Raw genomic sequence first — 19,407 nt, 5'->3', positions numbered from 1 at the left:
GGATTTTAAATACCGGGAAATATTGTTAATTTTATTTCGGTATTGTGTTCATAGTTTACATTGTCAATAAATGACTTTTTTTCATGGACGCACGTGTTTAACAATGTTTGGCACTTACAATGCTTTGTCTGAGCCGAGAAAAAAGTGAAACAAAATTTTATACCGATTTTTAATCGAAAATTAGGGATGCGCGTTATACACGTGTGTGCGTTATACTCGAATAAATACGGTATATGTATATACAGTGCACCCTCGTTCTTTATGGTTAATGCGTTCCAGGAACGACACGCGATTAACGAATTCCCCAATCAGGCGATGAACTATTTATCTTATTATTTACACTAATTTAAATGTTTGTGAACTGAACCCACACTGATATTAAACCACCTTCTATCTGTATTACCTTTTCTCACACTCTTATCGACTGTTTAAAACACTTTTGTGTCTCACGTAAGCCCGAGACTCACGGAACCAAGCGTACTTCCGGATGCTGTCAGCCAATAGAATGCGCATAAGGTATCACGTGACTGCCTACGAAAAATCCGCAATGAGGTGAAGTCGCGAGTGTTAATGCTTGAATAAGCGAGGGCACACTGTATATGTGTGTGTGTGTGTGTGTGTGTGTCTGTGTGTAAGTATATGCATATGTGTATATAATGTGTATTATATAATGTGTAAATATGTAAATATGTACTGTATATGTGCTTGCAGAGTTGGGCTTTGACTCTTGCCAGCCCAATCAGAAATAATAAAAATGTTATTTTATTTGTCTGGGTAAAATAATTTTTTCAAAAAATGCAGAAACACCATTAATATCCGAGCACCATTCCTGCTTTCTGAATCCTACAGTGTCAGAAACACAGGGCGCAATCTGAGGCAGACGTCTCTGACCCACAGCGAAGACAATCACTTCCTGACTGCTTAAACTCATATCTTGACATGCATTCATATCATTTATCCAGAGACTTGAGTTCAGTATCAGCTTTTGCTTTTGTAAACAAGGGTTTCATCTAGTGGTGCTACAGTTAGCATGGCAAAGTTACCCTCTACAAACACTGCTCCACTTCCTCCTGAGGTTTGCAGCGGGAATGGTGACACACCATCACAGCCGGTGTTTTGCCATTCAGTGCTCGCCTGTTTTTATGTGGATGAAAGCATTTTATTACTTTGTCCTGTTAGATTTACGTTCTGTAGCTGATTAAAACAAGGCTTGCCAAGTTGGAAAAGGTTGAATACTTCTGTAAACAGGATGTTCCTGCTTGAAGTTTTGAAGAATATTTTGTGGACATGAAGGTTTAAAGGAGTAAAACTGATGTCACTTACGAATATTACATCAAATACAATCTGTTAAAAAATACAAATATCAAAGGATTATCCAGTAACAACAGTGATTTTACTGGGGAACACTTTTACAGGCACAGCATTCATGTCAAGTCCTCATTCGAGGCTGAGCCCTCCTGACGTTCCAGTCCTAGAGTTTCCCCTGCATTATTGGAGCGTTTCTGGTGGAAAGCAGCTCATTTGGAAAAACTACTTCAAAACCTCTTCCCTCACATCCTCAAGAGGCCAATAAACTACATTTTGTTTACTATTCTTGCATTCATTCATGCACAATAAACACACACCCTTGAGATGAACCCTCATGATGTAGCTGAGCGAAGCAGTTTCTACACAAATAAACACTCTTCCGCTCTGTAATGTAATTGTGTATGTTGTCAACGTTAACAGAAATGCAGTGTGACCTAGAAGGATATGAGTCCATGACAGTAAGGTGATTACTAGCATATGAAACACAATGATAGATGATGAGAGTGAGACAGAGTGGATTGTCGAGACAAAGCAGGTTGGATGGAGCAAGAAAAATAAAGGGCAGCAGGATGGGAGGAAAACAGTGATGTAATTGTCATTAGATCAATTTGATCATGGTCAGAGATCAGTGCTTGTGATGATTAATATTGATCTGATGAAAGCAGAGAGGCAGGAATATGCTCTGACATGAAAATAGCCAGAGAAGAACTGTTGCACACCTAGACTTCCCCTTTGGAACATAAGAATCTCTGATTCACAACGTGTCCAACACAAAACAGCAATGGCAGCATCTTAGACCATTTAGAGAATTCTCAGAGAACAGTTCTAAAAGACATGACCACTACTCCAAATTAATGATACTGTTGTCCACTTCTACAGAGATGTCAATTTTGCCATACTAAGGGTTTTCTTTGCTAACAACTTTGCTTTTTATTTGCATTAAATTGTATCAAAAGCTTGTTGAATGCATTTCATTCACATTAATCCGAAGATTAACACATATTTTAATAAGTGCATCACCCACTGCAAATGGATGCATCAAAGTATGTTTACTGTAATATTTTCCTTACAGATACAGGATGTAGTACATCGTGCAAAAGTAAATGCAACACAATTGTAGAAAACGTTGCATTGACAGTCGGCATGATTCTCAATAATGAATGTAAAGACAATGTTTTCATCCTTTGTGGGTGTGAATAGTTTTATTTTAGTGCAATATCTTCAGAGCATAGGACAACCTATTGCTACTTTTACTTCAGAATATCTCCTTCTGGGTAGGCACAGTGGGTTGCGCTGTTGCTAGAAGGTTACCGGTTTGAATCCTGTCTGTGCGGAGTTTGTATGTTCTCCCCCTGTCTACGTGGGTTTTCTTCAAGTTTTCCAGCTTCCTCTCACCTCCAAAAGAATGCAGCCTAGATGAATTGATCATTCCGAAATGCCCGTAGGTGTGAGTGTGAGAAAGAGCGGTTGTTTGTCTTTCATGTGGCTCTGTGGTGCACTGGCATCATGCTCGGAGGATCTTCCGCCTCTCACCCGTAAGTCAGCGGGGATAAGCTCCAGCAACCCTCGTGACCCGCAAAAGAAGAAGGGGTCGAGAAACGAAAGTCTTCTTCTGTGATAATATCTGAATAGTGGGACTTTAAGAGAGTGATCAATTGTGAAAATATTGCTCCAAACACAACTACTGGTCATCGACTCCACACTGTATCTTTAAACATGTTACATTCATTTGCTTATAACTTGTTCCTTCCATCATCATGAGAGCAAAGATTGATGTGCTTATGATGTGTTTATTTTAGACAAACTATATTTCTCCTGCTTGACAATAAGTATCAATAAACAATAACTCACTGTAGAGATAAACACGTCAGAGATGTAGGACAGCAACCCATGAGGTGTCTATGAATGATGTGTTAAAAGGATGGTGAAAGGTAAACGGAATGAAAAGATGAGAGGAAGCGATTGAAAGGTGAAATCAGCAGGGGAGTGATGTGGAGTGCCCCCTGGTCTTTGTAAGGTTCAAAGGGGTAAAATCCCAGAGTTTGCTTCAACACATGCTTCTGCATGATTGCCCAGAAAGGGGAAAAATCTCTTGACATGAGACCAAATTCATACTCTAAAAAAATACAAAGTATGACTTCTAACCACTTTATGGAACCTCTTGTGGGATCATCCAGAAATTAGAAAACGTTCAGTTTGGTCCAAAGTCTTCCAGCAAAACAAAGCTACGGAGGGATGAAGGGGAAAAACAGCATGGACACGAGTTCCCCGAAGAGTCACTCCTCCACAGCTTTAAGCGTCTGCTGAGGTTTAGCTAAGAATGAGTTAGAGGTGGGCTACTGGACAGACAGGGTGGTGCATGGCGTCTGAAGGACACTGGAGTCCAAACACTAACATGCTGGATGACAATAAAAGTCCATTTTTTTCTGCAGAAACTAAATTACAAAGCAATATAAAATGTTAATGTACCATCAGTGTGTCCTTGAATTATTTCTGCAAAGTTTTAAAAATAAATTTCTTCAATACAGTGAGGCTCAGACTTTACGCTGCACTGATGCAACTATCTTTATGAATAAGATCACCTTTATATCATCAGTGTGTGTGAACAGTTTATAACTTTATTATATTCACTGTCAGTATCTTAATCAAATGCAAAGAGGTGAACTGAGAAGATAAAGAGAAAAATGTCAATTCCATCTTGATAAATTCAAACCTTATGTAACCAGACTGATTATATAATTCATCTTCATCTCATTAAAATGTGAGGATTTGGTCCGTCAACTTCCACTGTAAGTTCAGCCGGCTGCAAGTTATTGCTGGATGTGAAATTCAGCTTGTAATTGTTTTCAAATGCTGCAGCACAGATTCATGCATTGAGACAGCATTAAAACACAGCTATGTAGTTAGATTTGCATTGAATTATTACTAGCTTTTTTTTTTTACTCACTTCATTTTAGCCACAAATCGATCAGAGCTGTTTACAAGGAGGGAGGAAAATAGCTGTAAATGATATCAAGTTCAAATAGAAATATTTTAATGTTCAGCACTACAGTACAAAAGAGCTGAAGTCTCTTTCAGCCGTTGCACTTCAAACCCCAGACTCCACCTGAAGCAGAATGTTCAATGGTACACTCAAGAGCACTTTTCCCAACAAGAGAAACTGATGTCACTATTAATAAGAGGAAGTAAGTCTTCAGGTTTCCTCCATATTCCTTCACATTTAAAGATTTCTAAAAATGTTTTATTTTCTTGGAAGTAGTATCAATTTCACAATCAGACACGTCAATCAAAAAATTTATTTTTCATGGACATGAAGCTTAAAAACAAAGGGTGCACTTGTCAGTTTGGACAATAAATTCTGCAATTAGCTTAGCATTACAGTTTGCACCAGGGGGAACAATATCTATTCTTCTATTTTAACTTACTTTATTGACAGGGTGTTAGGTTGTGATACTCTCAGCTACAGAGACTTCAGGAAATATTGTTGTATTGCTGTTCTGTAGACATAGCTAACACAGCTTTAAATGGGCAAGCTCCCTGCTCCCAGGCTGAATGGTTAACCAAGTTAATTATTTATTAACTGACAACCAGCTAACAAGGCTACCGTCGTAAGCATCATACAAAAAAAATAATATTCATCTTCAACTAACAAAATAATGATTTCCCAAAACCGTTGATCAATTCTTTTAACTGACGTATATTATATGAACTTTACACCCAGCCACCTCAGAATCAAGTAAATAATAAAGTTTACACAGACAAGAACAGATGTGAGGAGACCCAGTAACAAAAACACTAGAGGTTGTGCTCAGGAGGAAGTCGATCCAATAAGGAGCTGCTGCACATGTACGGGTGTTTAAACAGACTCCTTTAAAGGTGTTGTGTTTTTACAGAGACCTCAGCTGCTTTATTCCCTGACTCATGCAGAAACCAGATCTGACTGCCACTGAGTTCCTAACAAGAGACATTAGCCTGAAGAACTGATCCCAAAAGATTAATGGTGATACCACACAGCAGTGAATCAAGTATGAGCGACATTAAACAAAATATTCAAGGCATTCTCCCATTCTTTGTCAAGTTTTTCATCCATCCATCTTCCCTTTGCATTTTTCTCTAGCCGTCCATATGGTGCATTTTATTTTCGTCATCGTGTCTTCATCCCTGCTGTGAAGTAGAGAAGCTGCAGCTTTAATCTTGTCTGCAGAGTCACAGTCTGGAAAACAACCGCAGAGTCACAAATGAAGCAAACAAGTAAATGAATCAATGAGTGACAGCATTAGAGGAAAATGTGTAGAACGACTCACATGAGGCAGACTGGCCATTTTTCTGATGATCATACTGTGCTCTGAGTCATTATAGATGTTGTTGTCCTGACCTGGGTCGCTGGCTAACATGTACAACTCACCAGCATGGACATCGGTTACATTTGCCTACATAGACGGAAGGATGAAAAGTATAGTCTGTGACTGTCAGGGCAAACATTCCCAACATACAATATGTTGAAAATGCAGGGGAAAATGAATTGATTCACCCCACAGGAACACATCAGATGGATATACTGAACACAGGAGGATAAAGAGGCAGATACACCAACCTCAAATGTTTTAGGGTTGAATCCCAGCCAGAGAGTGTATCTGTAGTCCCAGCAGCGGAGAGAGTAGCCCATGATCTTTATGTCTTCCAGGGAAGGGAGGTCTGAGTTTCTCTAGAAACAAACAAAGACAAACATAAAGGCCTTTTAAAACGGTCTCAAGCACTTTTAAGATTGTCCTTCAACCTGCAGCAGGTGAGCCGACAAGCTAATGTCAGGATCCCAAACTGTACGGAAAGTGACCTACAGCAGGTGAGCACTCACCTGGACATGTTCATTCAAAGGGTTTGTGCTTGTGGTTGGAAGTAAGTAGCACCACAAGCAAGAACACAATGCAGAGGGGTCAAAGAGTGTTACAGTCAGGGACGTCTGAACGATCATCTGAATAACCTTTCTTAATTACTGACATTTTAAAAAACAAATTCCAAATCTGTTAACAGTAGCCATGTGGCATATTCAAATATTTCTGATGGGAACTGGAAAGCAGCCATGGTTGAATATTTAGCACAGCTGTTCTCAGGTACCTGTGGTGTATCAGCGGGTCGAGGGTACTGGCTGAAAGCTATGGCTTCCACATTCTCCCCCCTCTCTCTGTGTCTGAAGGTGTGGGCCAGGTTGTCACCTTCTGTACACAACTCCTCCTGAACAGAGGCAGAAACATCACAGGTTTAACCACAAGTTAGTGTTTGTTTACTCTGTAATACAAGTCATTTGTTGACATCAATAAAATGTCATATGCACTAAAACTTCAAAGATGGAAAGTTGATATCAAGTGGTACAAAATTAGAGTGCATCCATCCATCCATCCATCTTCTTCCGCTTATCTGTAGTCGGGTTACAGGGACATCAGCAGCTTCTTTTTTTTTTTTTTTTTGGTCTGCATATATTGCAATAGTTTAACCCCATAAAAGGGGGTCAACTTTTTATGACATCAATGCATGTTTTAGTCTTGTAGCAAAATCTTTCATACATTTTAATGCGTGCATGTGACCACCACCGGTCCTCTCTGGGAACTAAGATGTCAATCTTTATTAGAATTTGCAATTGTGAGCCAGAGAGGTAAGTGCTGCACATCTGTGTGTTGGTAGGGAAACCAGACAGTGAGAAAAAACATAAATAGGGTAGTGAATAGTCGGGCAGTGCTGTTAGAGTGGAAGAGCTGTTTCATCATTTCTCACAACTGATACATTAATACCAAGGTTATAAAACACTAGATTAGTGGAGGTCCTGACAGTATAGAATAGACCACCAGAGGAAAACAGTGCAAAGGAAGATAGAGGGCCTGAGATAGGTGTGATGTCTGAAGAGAGACTCGTCACGTTCTGACGGGACCCTACAGTTCTCAGCAATTGGAGTCGACAGAAGCTGGTAAGCCCTGAACCATCATGCGTGTGTGACGGGAACCAATGCCCAGAGAGGCTACTAGAACCCAGCAGGGCCATGCTAGCTGAGTACCCCCAACCCCAGCAGCCAGGAGCATCCAGAAGCCATCACCTGAAGAGCCACGGGGGGAGCCGAGAACCACGTAGACCAGAGACCAAGTGGAGGCAGCCGGTGCCACCACCAGGGCGCACAGGACAGGCCCAGGGGGCACGGGGTAAGGAGGCCCTCCAGAAAAATATCCACCAACCACCTAAAGTAGATTTTTGTTGCTTCAATATTGGCAACATGAGGGGAGGCTCTTTTAAATGCGCTGATTTGATGAAAATTGTTGAAATCAGAGGCTAATATTAACATTTTTATTGAATGTGTAAACATTGGCCTGAAGCTAGAGGTCAAGTGGAACTTTTATCTCAGAGCTAACAACAACAGGCTGGTATTCTCAAAATTAAAATGCTAAAGTATTTATGTTTAATGTAATATCAATAGCATCAAATGTAATACACATCAAAGTCTGACGGGAATATCATTAGCTTCCCAAGTCCTTGCCGGTGTTAGTATGATGGTACAAAATATGTCTGGTGTTGCTAACAACATGAGGGCTCAACTTTAGGGCCTTAAATTATAAGAAGAATGGAGAAATCCACACGAGTGTCAGTGAGCTATTTCAGACCATTAGACTGACTGGTATCACCTCCTTGTTAGACTATTTTACCAATTTAAAACAGTATGAATATAAAGTCTGTCAAGAGTAAGAAGTATTAAGAAAAAAAATCAACTCTTGAGTAACATTAATCCTCAGGTAAGTTACCAGAAAAAGATCCCAAGAAATGGTTAAAAATCAATTCAAACCTGTAAAGAAATGCCAATACACGGTTTAGGCACTCTGAGACCAGCCAGGGCGGAAACAGTAGGAAAAATATCCACCAGCTCCACCATCCTTTTTATTTCTTTGTGATCTACAAGAGAGCGGCGTCGGACAAGATTTCCATTAAAATATCCTAGACTTTTTTAAGTCTGAATTTTTTAATTTCATCAACACTACATCATTTGTACTGAAGAAAAATCTGTTTGAGGATAAATATCAAAGTGTATCTCTGACTAAATGCTTCTGAGAGCTCTCCAAGGAAATCAAAGACCTCATTAAAGTCAACTTGACATGATGATATACGTTTCAGAAAGGTTTCGATGAGCAATACATGTTAGAAAAAAAACTAAAGTTTCCTTTCCTGTTTTGTGATCTGATATAAATGATAAGTACATGTTCGTGTCGATTAACAGTTGTCAGTGCAGTGGACTTACTCGTAAAACTAAATTCTGCTTTGTCGAAGACATCAATAAAGGGAAATGTGGACGTCCCAGAAGAATCAGGATGAGAAGTGACACCAGGAACGTAAAAGATTAGAGGGACACGTGTTACCACATCAAAATTAGAATATTTAGCCCATTCGCCATGTTCTCCTAATGACCATCCTGCAACAAGAGGAAGGAAGAGGTAAAAAATGTTAGACATTAAAGCCTAATGTTAGGTATTAAAGACTCGTGTGAGTGTTTACGGGATGTCATGGATCGGTATCAAACATAACATCTTACATATAAAAAGGTTTTAGGCAAACACTTTTTCTTTCTTTCCTTGATATTATTGCATTTGCTGGAGTTTTAGTGAACACACTCCAATGTCCTTCGACGAAGGAGACATTAAAATAAATTCAGATCCAAGTCAAAGTTTTTCCTTAAAAGTAAAGCAAAAATATGGAGGGCTGTAAGAGCCCAGTAGTTTATTACAACACTGCCATCTAGTGGTGAAATGGTAGTAATCTGCATTTGCCATATCTAAACACTCGATACTCACACATTGCCCCTCAAGCCTGACAGTCATGTTATTATTAAATATTCAAACAGTGCTTAAGCCATCACACGTTGGTATGATCAGTCATTCCCAGTTCATCCTAGGCTCGTGTCCACTAACCATGATCTGACAGGAACACCACCTGAGTGCTGTCGGCCAGCCCCAGCTCATCAAGAGCGCTGAGCAGCCGTCCAACCTGCCTGTCCACGTAAGACACAGCAGCGTAGTAGTGCTGATGGATACCCAGCTGGAAAGGAACAACCAGTATCATATTGGACCATGTTGTGGTGTGTGGAAACAAATTATTCATGGTGCTGGTTTAGAAATGCTGAGAGCAGCTTTTTCATACCTGGAAGTCTTTAGGAATCGGTCCGTAGGGGAAGCTAACGTTGAGAGCACTGATGTCTTCTCTCCACCTTAAGTCTGTCCAGGGGGCATAGGCCACAGGTGGAAGGCGTTTGGGGACATCGGGGTCAGGGGCCAGGCTCATTTTCTCTATGGGATAAAGGCTCAGATACTCCTGCAATAAAACAATCAATAAAAGCAACTTGTATTGTGTAGACAGTTATGTTTCTTGGATGAAAAAAATTTTCATCAGGTCTGCCTACCAAAAATACTCAAACAAGTAGTTACATACTGAACTTCAGCTTGAAATCACTCTCAAGTACATTTTTCCTGACCAAAGAACAAAAGTCAACGTAAAGTCAGACTCTCGTCTGACCAAAGCACTGACTCCATCCAGCATCGAGAGTCGAGTCAGAAGTCTGTTTTCTTCAACGGTAGAAGTGGAGCACTCGGGTTGTAGTGGTCAACTCTTTGTCAGAGGGGGTTAACGGTGGACCCATTTTTCAATCTGACACTACAATGGTGCTTTTAAGAACCGATAAATTAGAAAACTGTCTGTGCCTCACAGCAGACTCAACATAGAGCCTCATCTGAAGGTGATCTGTAAAGTTACTAATATTAACAACAAATTTAAGGTAAGATCCTTCACTACTTATTTTCTGGTAGGTCAGGTCATGCATTAAAATGGTCCAGGTTCTGTGCAGCAACAGGACTGAACCTTTTCCAGAGGTTGCGGAAATGTAAGCAACAAACAAGCCAACATCGCTTCATTTTTACGCCGGCTACACAGGACTGACTGAGCCCTCCGGCGTCATTTCAATTCTGTCTACATTATAATAATTACCAGTAAAACAGAATTCGAGTGAACTACTTCAGTTGGTTGTCATTTGCTATAAATGCAATTCTGTTCGAAGTAAAAAACAAAAAGGTGAGGGATTATTCTTGAACTCTTGAACAGAGACTGACTCCAACTAGTCCAACGTTCATTTTGTCGTTCACACACTTCTCTGTCTAGTTATGACCTGTATAAAAAGCTGCATTTTTCCTGTCTTTATTTGCCAGTTTTATGGTGGAATTCCTCTTTGAGCATCAATAGAAGGAAGTACAAGATTTAATGGCATTGCTGATGGTGTCAAATTGAGTTGCAGTTGTAATATTATTATTCATATCCTATTTTACCCTCTTTCATAAGAATGAACCCCCAAATTATAGATAAATTACTGTAATTACAAGGTTGTTATTAAAACCAGAATTAGCCTGGAGCTCTCAGACTACACCTTTCAATTATTCCCGATTTAGAGCATACAGGCATCCCTGCATATGTTGTATATGTCCTTTCAACCATAAACATGAGTGAGTTAAAGATTTCTGAGAGGATTCCATCTCCTCTGACCCTGAGGTACCACAGATGTTCTCAAGTTTTCAGCTTCATTCACTTTCATTTTTCTAGAAACAATTTTCTACTGAGATTGTTGTGCATGTTGGGTAAATGACAGTAGTAGCAGCACAGACGTCACATTCCGATGGAGAGAATCCGCCTGACCTTTTCCCTTCTTTCATCTCCCAGTTCACTTTGTGACAAACCTCTCCAGCATGCTGACGTTTGTCTCTGTTCCATCTGACTCTGCTCTCATTTAACCGTCCTCTTCATCATGGCCTCTTCCTCATTCATGTTGAATTGCTCTCACTCATCTAGATCAGTGGTATTTTAATCCACTTCACATACAATATAATTCTCTCCCAAGTCTTTCAAAGGGATTCTATTTACAGACTTTTCTAGTTCTTACTACAACTACCTGGATCCTCAACAAAACATTTAAAACATCAAAGTAGTCAATTTGATCCAGAAAGGACTGACATCTGGAGTAACCTTTATTTCCTTTTAGCTCCCAAGTTTAACACCTTCTTCTTTTCTACATTTTCAGTAATTCTTGTCATGTTCTGCTCTCTTCTCTGTGTGATACCATGAGGTATTCTCTGGAACTATTCCGCTAACATTCTGTCCTTGGATTTAAAATCAAGGATTTGCTTTTGATTCAGAATTTCTCCATCAGGAGTAACACTGCCTCCAGCAGCAGGATATTGACTTTCACCTTTCTTAAGTCATACTAACTTGTAATTGTACCTGAGAATTCCTGTTCTTAGGGGATGAGGTGTGAATTATATGATGCAAGCCAGTGCATGAGCATTACAGAAGTGTCTATAGAAGAATAATTCCATCCAATTAAACCAAAGAGTTATGACTTAGAGATTATTTTTAACTGAATTTATATGTCAGCGGGTATTAACTGATAGAGCAGCATTTATCAGCTGACAGGCAACAAGAGATTCTAGTAATGAAAGGTCAAAGCTTAGTTTTAACTACATCTTTAAGAGTGCAGTGACCAAATCATTTGTTCACCAGCAACAAGCCTAGTAGAGATGTTGTATTTGTTGTATATGAATTAAAACAAAGAAAACTAATAATATCAGATTCATTCAAATCATATTGTTCTGATGTAGAAGCAGTTAAAAGTCTGATTCAATAACAGCTTCAGCAAATCCCTTCATTCCTGCATGCTGCACGTACTACAGCGTAATTCCAGCTACGTCCCTGAATTACAGAAAAATCTGTTTGTCCTGGTCCAAAACGCTTTCACTAGAATTACAAAACAATTCAGTGAAACCAACTTTAAAGAATATATTAATCTCATAATGCGCATGTTTTTGGAGGTGGGAAGAATGAATGAATGCTAGTCTCAGTTCAAGCAGTCACTATGGATGTTATATTTCAATACCTAGACTAGCTTTCACATGAACTTATCAAACTACCACCACCCTTGACTCTTCATCAGTCTAGAGAGGAAGTGCTAGGGTTGATATTGTGTTGGGTACCTGAGGTATTCTGTAGGGTATGTGTGGTTTGTGAAAGCCCACAGCAAGGAAGAAAGGAGCGCTACTGTTGGCTCGACTCCTCAGCAGCCTCACTGCCTCGTCTGCGCTCTCGATGTCGGGGAGGGTTCCTCCAGGCTGCTCCGTTACGTTCACCGCACACAGCAGATTGGCGTGGAGCTGTTTGTCCTTGCCTTTACACATCTGGGAAAAGGTCAAGTGAAAAAATCAGCAAAGGCCACATTTATACATCGTTTGTGTTGGGATCATTCCAGTGTTTCAGTGCAGAATGATTGATTTTAAATTTCATTGTTAATTATTAAAGCATGATGGTCACAACTTAGCACACACAAAACTACCTTAAGCCAAGCAGATAATGCTTCTTATATTATATGCTGGATCCTATGTAACTGAATTTCCCTTGGGATCATTAAAGTATATATCTATCTATCTATCTATCTAAATGATATTTATATGATAGTTACATATGGTTATCTACAGTAATCATTTATTCTTGCAGGGCAGTAATTAGCTGTCTGCCACTACATGTAAAAAAAACAAAACTGTTCATTACATTCAGATTCCATAACTAGGAGGATGAGTGACAGTTTAATCAACTATCAACTTAAGAGCAAAAATATCTTTCCAGAACATAACATGAGACAATGAAGCACAAAAGGTGTGTCTAGGTTTAGTTTGGTTCTCGTGTCTGTTACATCCAAAGTATGGCGAGGAATTTGAGTGAACTGATCTGACTTGTTTCCTATTTTTAAAATATTGTCACGAATCATACAATCTAGTGCATAAACAGTTCCTACCCTCAAGGAAGTTGCGTACTTGGCTTTAAAAGGGATAGGTTTAACAAAGTTGCCTTGAGAAGGGACTTCAAAAGTCAAGGTAATGGCCGTGAAGATTAACACAGAGGACATTTAGATCCCTCAAAGAAAAATGAGAAAGCTGAAACGACTCAAGGCTTTGAAGCAGAGAAGAAAAATGTTGAGGTTCAAATCCAGGTCATGTCCTGCCTCACTTTAATGTGTATAAAGTCAATCACAATGCATTAATGCTCATGTCTAAATGGTACTTCTTCCATAGTCCCACCTTTTCATTCTCATAGCCATAGGAAGGTGGGTGGTAGGCAGGAACAGACCAGCTGTAGGGGTAGTCATCTGTGTAGTTCGAGGGAACACCTTAAATAAAACACAGTTACCAGCTTAGACAGACAAGAAAAGTCCAGATGTTACTCTAAACAAATCCATTCAGACTGGGTTCTTCTCAACTATCTTCTCAAAAAAACAGCAGCTCATTATATACCATTATTGTACCATCATATAAGAATGGGGATGCATGTGATTTTACAAATCATAGACCTGTCTCAATACTACCACAGTTATTAAATACTTTCTCTAGAATTTTTGATAACAGACTGGATAATCTCCTAACAAAGCATACTCTTAATAGCAGCGAATATGGTTTCAGGAAGAATCATTCCAAAGCTTTAGTACTAACTGACTCAGTGGAAAAAAATCACTGATGCCAAAGATCAAAAGAAGCATTCCATAAGAATCTTTATTGACCTCAAAAAAGCTTTTGATACAATTGAACATGGAATTCTTAATGAGAAATTGGATTGATTTGAAATTAGGGGTGCAGTACTAAAATTGGTGAAGAGCTACTTACGTAAGAGATCACAATATGTCACATTGGAAGGAAGGACATCAAAAACATTACACATCTTTAATGAGGTACCACAGGGGTCAGTCTTGGCTCCTTGTTTATACTTTACATAAATGATATGTAAGGTTTCAAATGTCGGAAAAATGATACTTTTTTGCTGATGACACAACTATTTTAAGCACAGGACATGATATACATCAAATACCCCAGACAGTTAAAGAGGAATTTTCCAAGTTGCAATTATGGTTTAACTAAAACCAAATACATGTTATTTGGGGAAAAAAGCAGCAAACAAAGTATAAATATCACGATGAATGAGGTAAATATAGAACGGGTTACTGAATACAAAATGTAAGGGGTTATCATTGATGAGATGCTAACCTCGAAACTCCATGTAAGACAACTGAAAAACAAACTAGCCAGAAGTGTGTCTGTATTGTGGGTAAACTCAAACTACTAAATCAAATTATATCATTGATCTTGCATTAGTCCTGCCCTACCTGAACTACTGCACTGAGATGCGGGGAAACACGCATAAAAGTGGTATAAAGCCTCTATTCTTATTCCAGAAAAGAGCCATAAGAATCCTTCACAATATTCATTATAGAGCTCACACAAATCAATTATTCATTACATCTACATTACTAGAGATACATGATCTTATAAGCTATAGAACTGTCCAACTCGTGTATAAAACAGCAAATAACTGTTTACCACAAAATATACTAGCATAACTCCAGAATAGTGAGTCCAACTACCAAGTGAGAGGAAAAACAACCTTTTTACAGAAGAAAGCTAGAATTACTTCTTTTTTTTTAATTTTCTTTTACTGGTGTCAAACTATGGAACAATTTGGACAAGGAAGTTAGGAGTCTAGGAACACCGTCTGCCTTTAAAAAAGCATACAAAGAATTGACATTGCAAGGTTGAAGAACTGATGAAAACATTGGTTAATGTTTCAGATTGTTATTGTTTTTTATAATCATGATATTGTCAGTCAAAATACTGGCTAGGTCAGCTTCTAGTTTTCATACTGAAGAGACGGCTTAGAACAACAATGTGCCAAAATAAAATTAACGTTACATTTTATGCATGATTTGGTTGAAAATATATTGTAATGAGAGATGTCTTTGTTCATTCTGGGGACAGGACTTTTATAAGCCGAATGGATTCGACCCGTAAACCGTTTTGGGGGTTTTTTTCGGATGTTGATGTTGCAAGTGTGATGAAGGTGTGAAATCTGTTGTAATAACTTGTCTGAAACAAAAATACATGAACTAAACTAACTTATCTGTGGTTCTTACTGGAGTTTGAGAAGTGACCAGCTGAGCAGTGGATCTGAGGATCACTCACTAAAATCGTTGCAGTTAAGATTCTTAAACTATCAACATATCCAAACGTAAACTCTTCATCTTACCCGGGTGAAATATTTTGCCAACAGACATGGTGAAGTAGCCTTTAGATTTAAAGTACTGTGGCATGGTGGAGTAGTTTCCAGCATGAACCCTCCAGTAGGAGTTGAAGTCATAGAGCCTGGTGGTGTCTGGTCGGCGACTGGTCAACATGGAGGTACGACTGGGAGCACACACGGCTTGCTGAAAGAGGAACACACAACTTAAAACATTCAAACTTCTCACATGACAACTGGCTGAACAGGTTGATCAGATTCAAACCACAAGAAAAGCGCTGATGATGATAACAGACCTGGGCATACGCATTGAGGAAAACCTGGCTTTTGGACGCCAGCTGGTCGATGTTTGGTGATTTGACCAGGGAGTCACCATAGCAACCCAGCACTGGCCGCAAGTCATCCGCCATGATGAAAAGGACATTTCCCCCCTCTGTAAGCAAACATCATCAGCACAGTTCATTTTTGTCATGAAAAGAAAACATCAAGCTCTTCTGTCCAGTTTCTCAACTAGTTCCCCTAACTAGTTAGTGTCTGCTCAACACAGAACCATCAAATGAACCTGAGTCACTGATGTGATGACTGAGTGTTTCTGGAGATGGAAGGAAGCTGCAGAACCCGGAGGGAACCCACGCAGACACGGGGAGAACATACAAAATCCACACTGACAAGCCGCGGCTGGAGCAGTGTGTCAAGTTACCAAAATGACTTGTTAATCCTCCACCATTACATTTACCAAAGACGTGTTAACAGAAATGTGGACGGGGACACTTTCCACCCTCCTAAACAAGAACTGGAGATGCGGTATAATGGAGATTATTAAATAAACGTGAGAGTCAGTGATGGAGAACAGAACCAGAGCAGCTCGTTAATGCTTGACTAGTTCTCACCTCTACCAGGAACTCCTTCAGGAGCCACCGAGTCCAGAGCCAGAAGGAGAAGCAGCACTCGAACACTTCCAGACATGTTTGTTCACCTGCACAACTTCAGCCGCCGTCTGAACAACTCAGTTCGCAGCCTCCAATCAACTTCCCGAATGTGACGTCATCTGATATAAACCTATTGGTCCACTCACCGGGCGCCCCGCCCCGAAGCGCTTTTCAGGTTAGTTCAATTACCTGTCAATCATTTTAACACCGTGTCTGGAAGAAAGTTCTTTTGAAGAGATTCTACATTCCCAACCCACTGACAGCTACTGACGTTATTAGGATAAATGTTGGGGTTTTTCTTATTTTGCTTCTTAACAATTTTGCTTGTAGTTTACGTTCTGTATTTAAGAATCCTCAAAATATACTAAGAATATTCATGTCAAGGTCCCCCAAACAGCAATGTGTTGGAGCCGGTAAGAAAAGTTATACAATGAAAAGTAATTTTTGTGTGATAAACAATAAAGTTTTATCGTTTGAAGCAGCGGTCCCCAAACACATGACACATTTTACCCCACCAGGAATCCTCCTCCTCATGGAGTGGCGCAGCCTCTCAATTATGTCGTCCTATGGGATGTGACACCGCCTCAGTTTAGAACGTTCACCTCTAGAAATGGAGAGGCATTTTCTCCCCGGGTTTCAAGGCTTTTTAAAAGGAGAGGGGGGGTGTTGTCTGGGGTCTGGTTACCATGGCAGCAGATGAGATAGGATATTGGACTTCGCCTCCTCAAAGTCTAGCCCACTTTTAGACGTCATCCATCGACACCTTGGCTCCGGTCCTCCGCAGCCAAGGAGCCCGTTCCCACACAACGCTTCCACATCGCTTCTGTTCTTTTCCAGTGACTGTTGCTTTTTTTGGACTTCATCCATTTGTAAACAAGTTTTTTTTAATGTTTATACTTGATTTTCAGACTGCCTTTTTTGTACACTTAACTTTACAACCAACAGTGCGGGCTTCCCCCACATCATGTGCCAGCTTTCTGACAATTCATCAGCCTATTGATGATTCGTTCTTGTGTCAGCAGGCATGTGTGATCTTTTCTAAAATATCTAAATACATTTGATATTTTCTTACAAGTGTGTGATTTTTTTTTTAGTTGCGTTCAGGAAACACGAAAACACTGAAGGGACTTCGAATCTTTTGAATCAGGTAACTAATCAGAACCAAGTATTGACATCTGAAAGTGACACTGAAGCTATCTAAACGTTAGCAGGATGGCTATCAGAGCTAACTCCTTTAGATCTTCATGCAGGAAGAACTGTTAGTTTTTGGCTGAACTCAGCTAAATGCTTACAGAAGAAATAAAAATGAACGCACGGCTCATCCATACACAAAAACACCTAACCCCAGCCCTGAACAGCCAGCAGCAGCAACTTATAGAGACCTTAACAGTGGGAACACAGATCTCTGAGCTGCGTCGGGTCCTCACAGGTAGTAAAGTAGGTCATCCAGCTTAGTGTTGGGCTCCTTGTAGAGGCTCTGGCCCACCAGGAAGGCCAGCTTGTGGGCATACTGACAGGGAGCGGGACCCGGATGACCCCTTAAAGCACCAGAGGTAACAGGTCAGAACCCCAGACCTCGGTGACCTCTGCTCAGGGGGTCAGGTCAGGGCCAGGGTTTGTTTTGGTCATGTTATAACAATCAGTTTAGAACAAATGTCACTTCCAACCGATAGAGACTCATTAGCTTAGCGTGTGTTAGCCTCCACCGACTCAACTGCCAGTTGAAGTACAGGTGACAGGCACCACATGTAGTCGGGCTTCAGCCCACTGGAGTCGTACACCACATTGTAGTGGGTCAGGGACACTCCCCATGCTGACCGCCTGACTCACAATGTGGAAGTTGTACCTGTAAACCAGGACACGGTTAGCAGTTAGCCACCTCCAGTAGCAGCTACTAGATAGACAAATAGGATAGTTATACTTACATGATCACGAACTTACAAATTCACACGTTGCAGCAGCATTCAGAAAAACAAACAGGGAGAATATACACTACATTGAAGAAAATGTATACTTGAGGGGAAGGTCCACATTAAATAGTACATTAAGAATAATAGTGTTCTATCATGGTGTAGATAGGAAGAGAAATGGAGTAGGAGTTATCTTTGAGGAGGAGTTTGTTAGGAATGTCCTGGAGGTAAAAAGAGTGTCAGATAGAGTGATGAGTCTGAAGCTAGAAATAGAAGGCGTGATGTTCAATGTTGTTAGTGGTTATGCTCCACAGGTAGGATGTGAGCTGGAGGAGAAGGAGAAATTCTGGATGGACTTTGATGAAGTGATGCAGAGCATACCTAGAAGTGAGAGAGTTGTCATTGGAGCAGACTTCAATGGACATGTTGGTGCAGGAAACAGAGGTGATGAGGAGGTGATGGGCAGGTTCGGTATCCAGGAGAGGAACGCAGAAGGACAGATGGTAGTTGACTTTGCAAAAAAGGATGGAAATGGCTATAGTGAATACTTTCTTCCAGAAGAGGCAGGAACATAGGGTGACCTATAAGAGTGGAGGTAGGAGCACACAGGTAGACTACATCTTGTGTAGATGGTGTAATCTGAAGGAGATCAGTGACTGAAAAGTAGTGTTAGGCATGAGTGTTGCCAAACAGCATAGGAAGGTGGTGTGTAGGATGACTTGTGGTGAGGAGGGCAAAGTCATAGCAGGGAACGGAATGGTGGAAGCTAAAAAAGGAAGAGTGTCGCATGGCTTTTAGGAAGGAGTTAAGACAGGCTCTGGGTGGTCAGGAGGTGCTTCCAGATAACTGGACAACTACAGCTAATGTGATCAGGGAGACGGGTAGGAGAGTACTCGGTGTGTCATCTGGAAGGAAAGTAGATAAGGAGACTTGGTGGTGGAATGAGGAGGTACAGGAGTGTACACAGAGAAAGAGGTTAGCTAAGAAGAAGTGGGACACTGAGAGGACTGAGGAGAGTAGACAGGAGTAGAGGAAGATGCAGCGTAAGGTGAAGGTAGAGGCGGCAAAGGCCAAACAAGAAGCTTATGATGACTTGTATGCTAGGTTGGACAGTAAGGAGGGAGAGACTGATCTATACT

The 19,407-nt window shown here is 40.3% G+C and overlaps 1 protein-coding gene across 3 annotated transcripts; it reads right to left on the bottom strand.

Annotated features, from left to right (window-relative positions):
- Nucleotides 1-4,413: 4,413 nt before the first annotated feature.
- Nucleotides 4,414-16,550, bottom strand: LOC137602574 (iduronate 2-sulfatase-like). 3 transcript variants are annotated; one of them, XM_068325427.1, is made up of 13 exons: nt 16,320-16,544; nt 15,726-15,862; nt 15,439-15,616; nt 13,446-13,534; nt 12,348-12,548; nt 9,478-9,648; nt 9,249-9,375; nt 8,582-8,752; nt 8,132-8,238; nt 6,424-6,540; nt 5,903-6,013; nt 5,613-5,738; nt 4,414-5,521 (listed from the first exon to the last, which is right to left on the bottom strand). In XM_068325427.1, the coding sequence occupies exons 1-13, from the start codon at nt 16,393-16,395 to the stop codon at nt 5,453-5,455; spliced, it is 1,680 nt and encodes a 559-aa protein (XP_068181528.1). In that variant the 5' UTR covers nt 16,396-16,544; the 3' UTR covers nt 4,414-5,452. The 3 variants fall into 3 exon arrangements, 2 of the variants coding, with proteins under 2 accessions (XP_068181528.1, XP_068181529.1); XR_011037180.1 differs by lacking the exons at nt 4,414-5,521; nt 5,613-5,738 and adding an exon at nt 7,394-7,532 and having other exon boundaries at nt 16,320-16,550; XM_068325428.1 differs by lacking the exons at nt 4,414-5,521; nt 5,613-5,738 and adding an exon at nt 7,394-7,551 and having other exon boundaries at nt 16,320-16,550.
- Between the last annotated feature and the right edge of the window lie 2,857 nt (nt 16,551-19,407).

Source organism: Antennarius striatus, chromosome 10 (genome assembly GCF_040054535.1).
Source record: "Antennarius striatus isolate MH-2024 chromosome 10, ASM4005453v1, whole genome shotgun sequence".
NCBI classification, from domain to species: domain Eukaryota; kingdom Metazoa; phylum Chordata; class Actinopteri; order Lophiiformes; family Antennariidae; genus Antennarius; species Antennarius striatus.
Note: the sequence above shows the minus strand (reverse complement) of the source record. Positions and strands in the feature narration are given on the sequence as shown.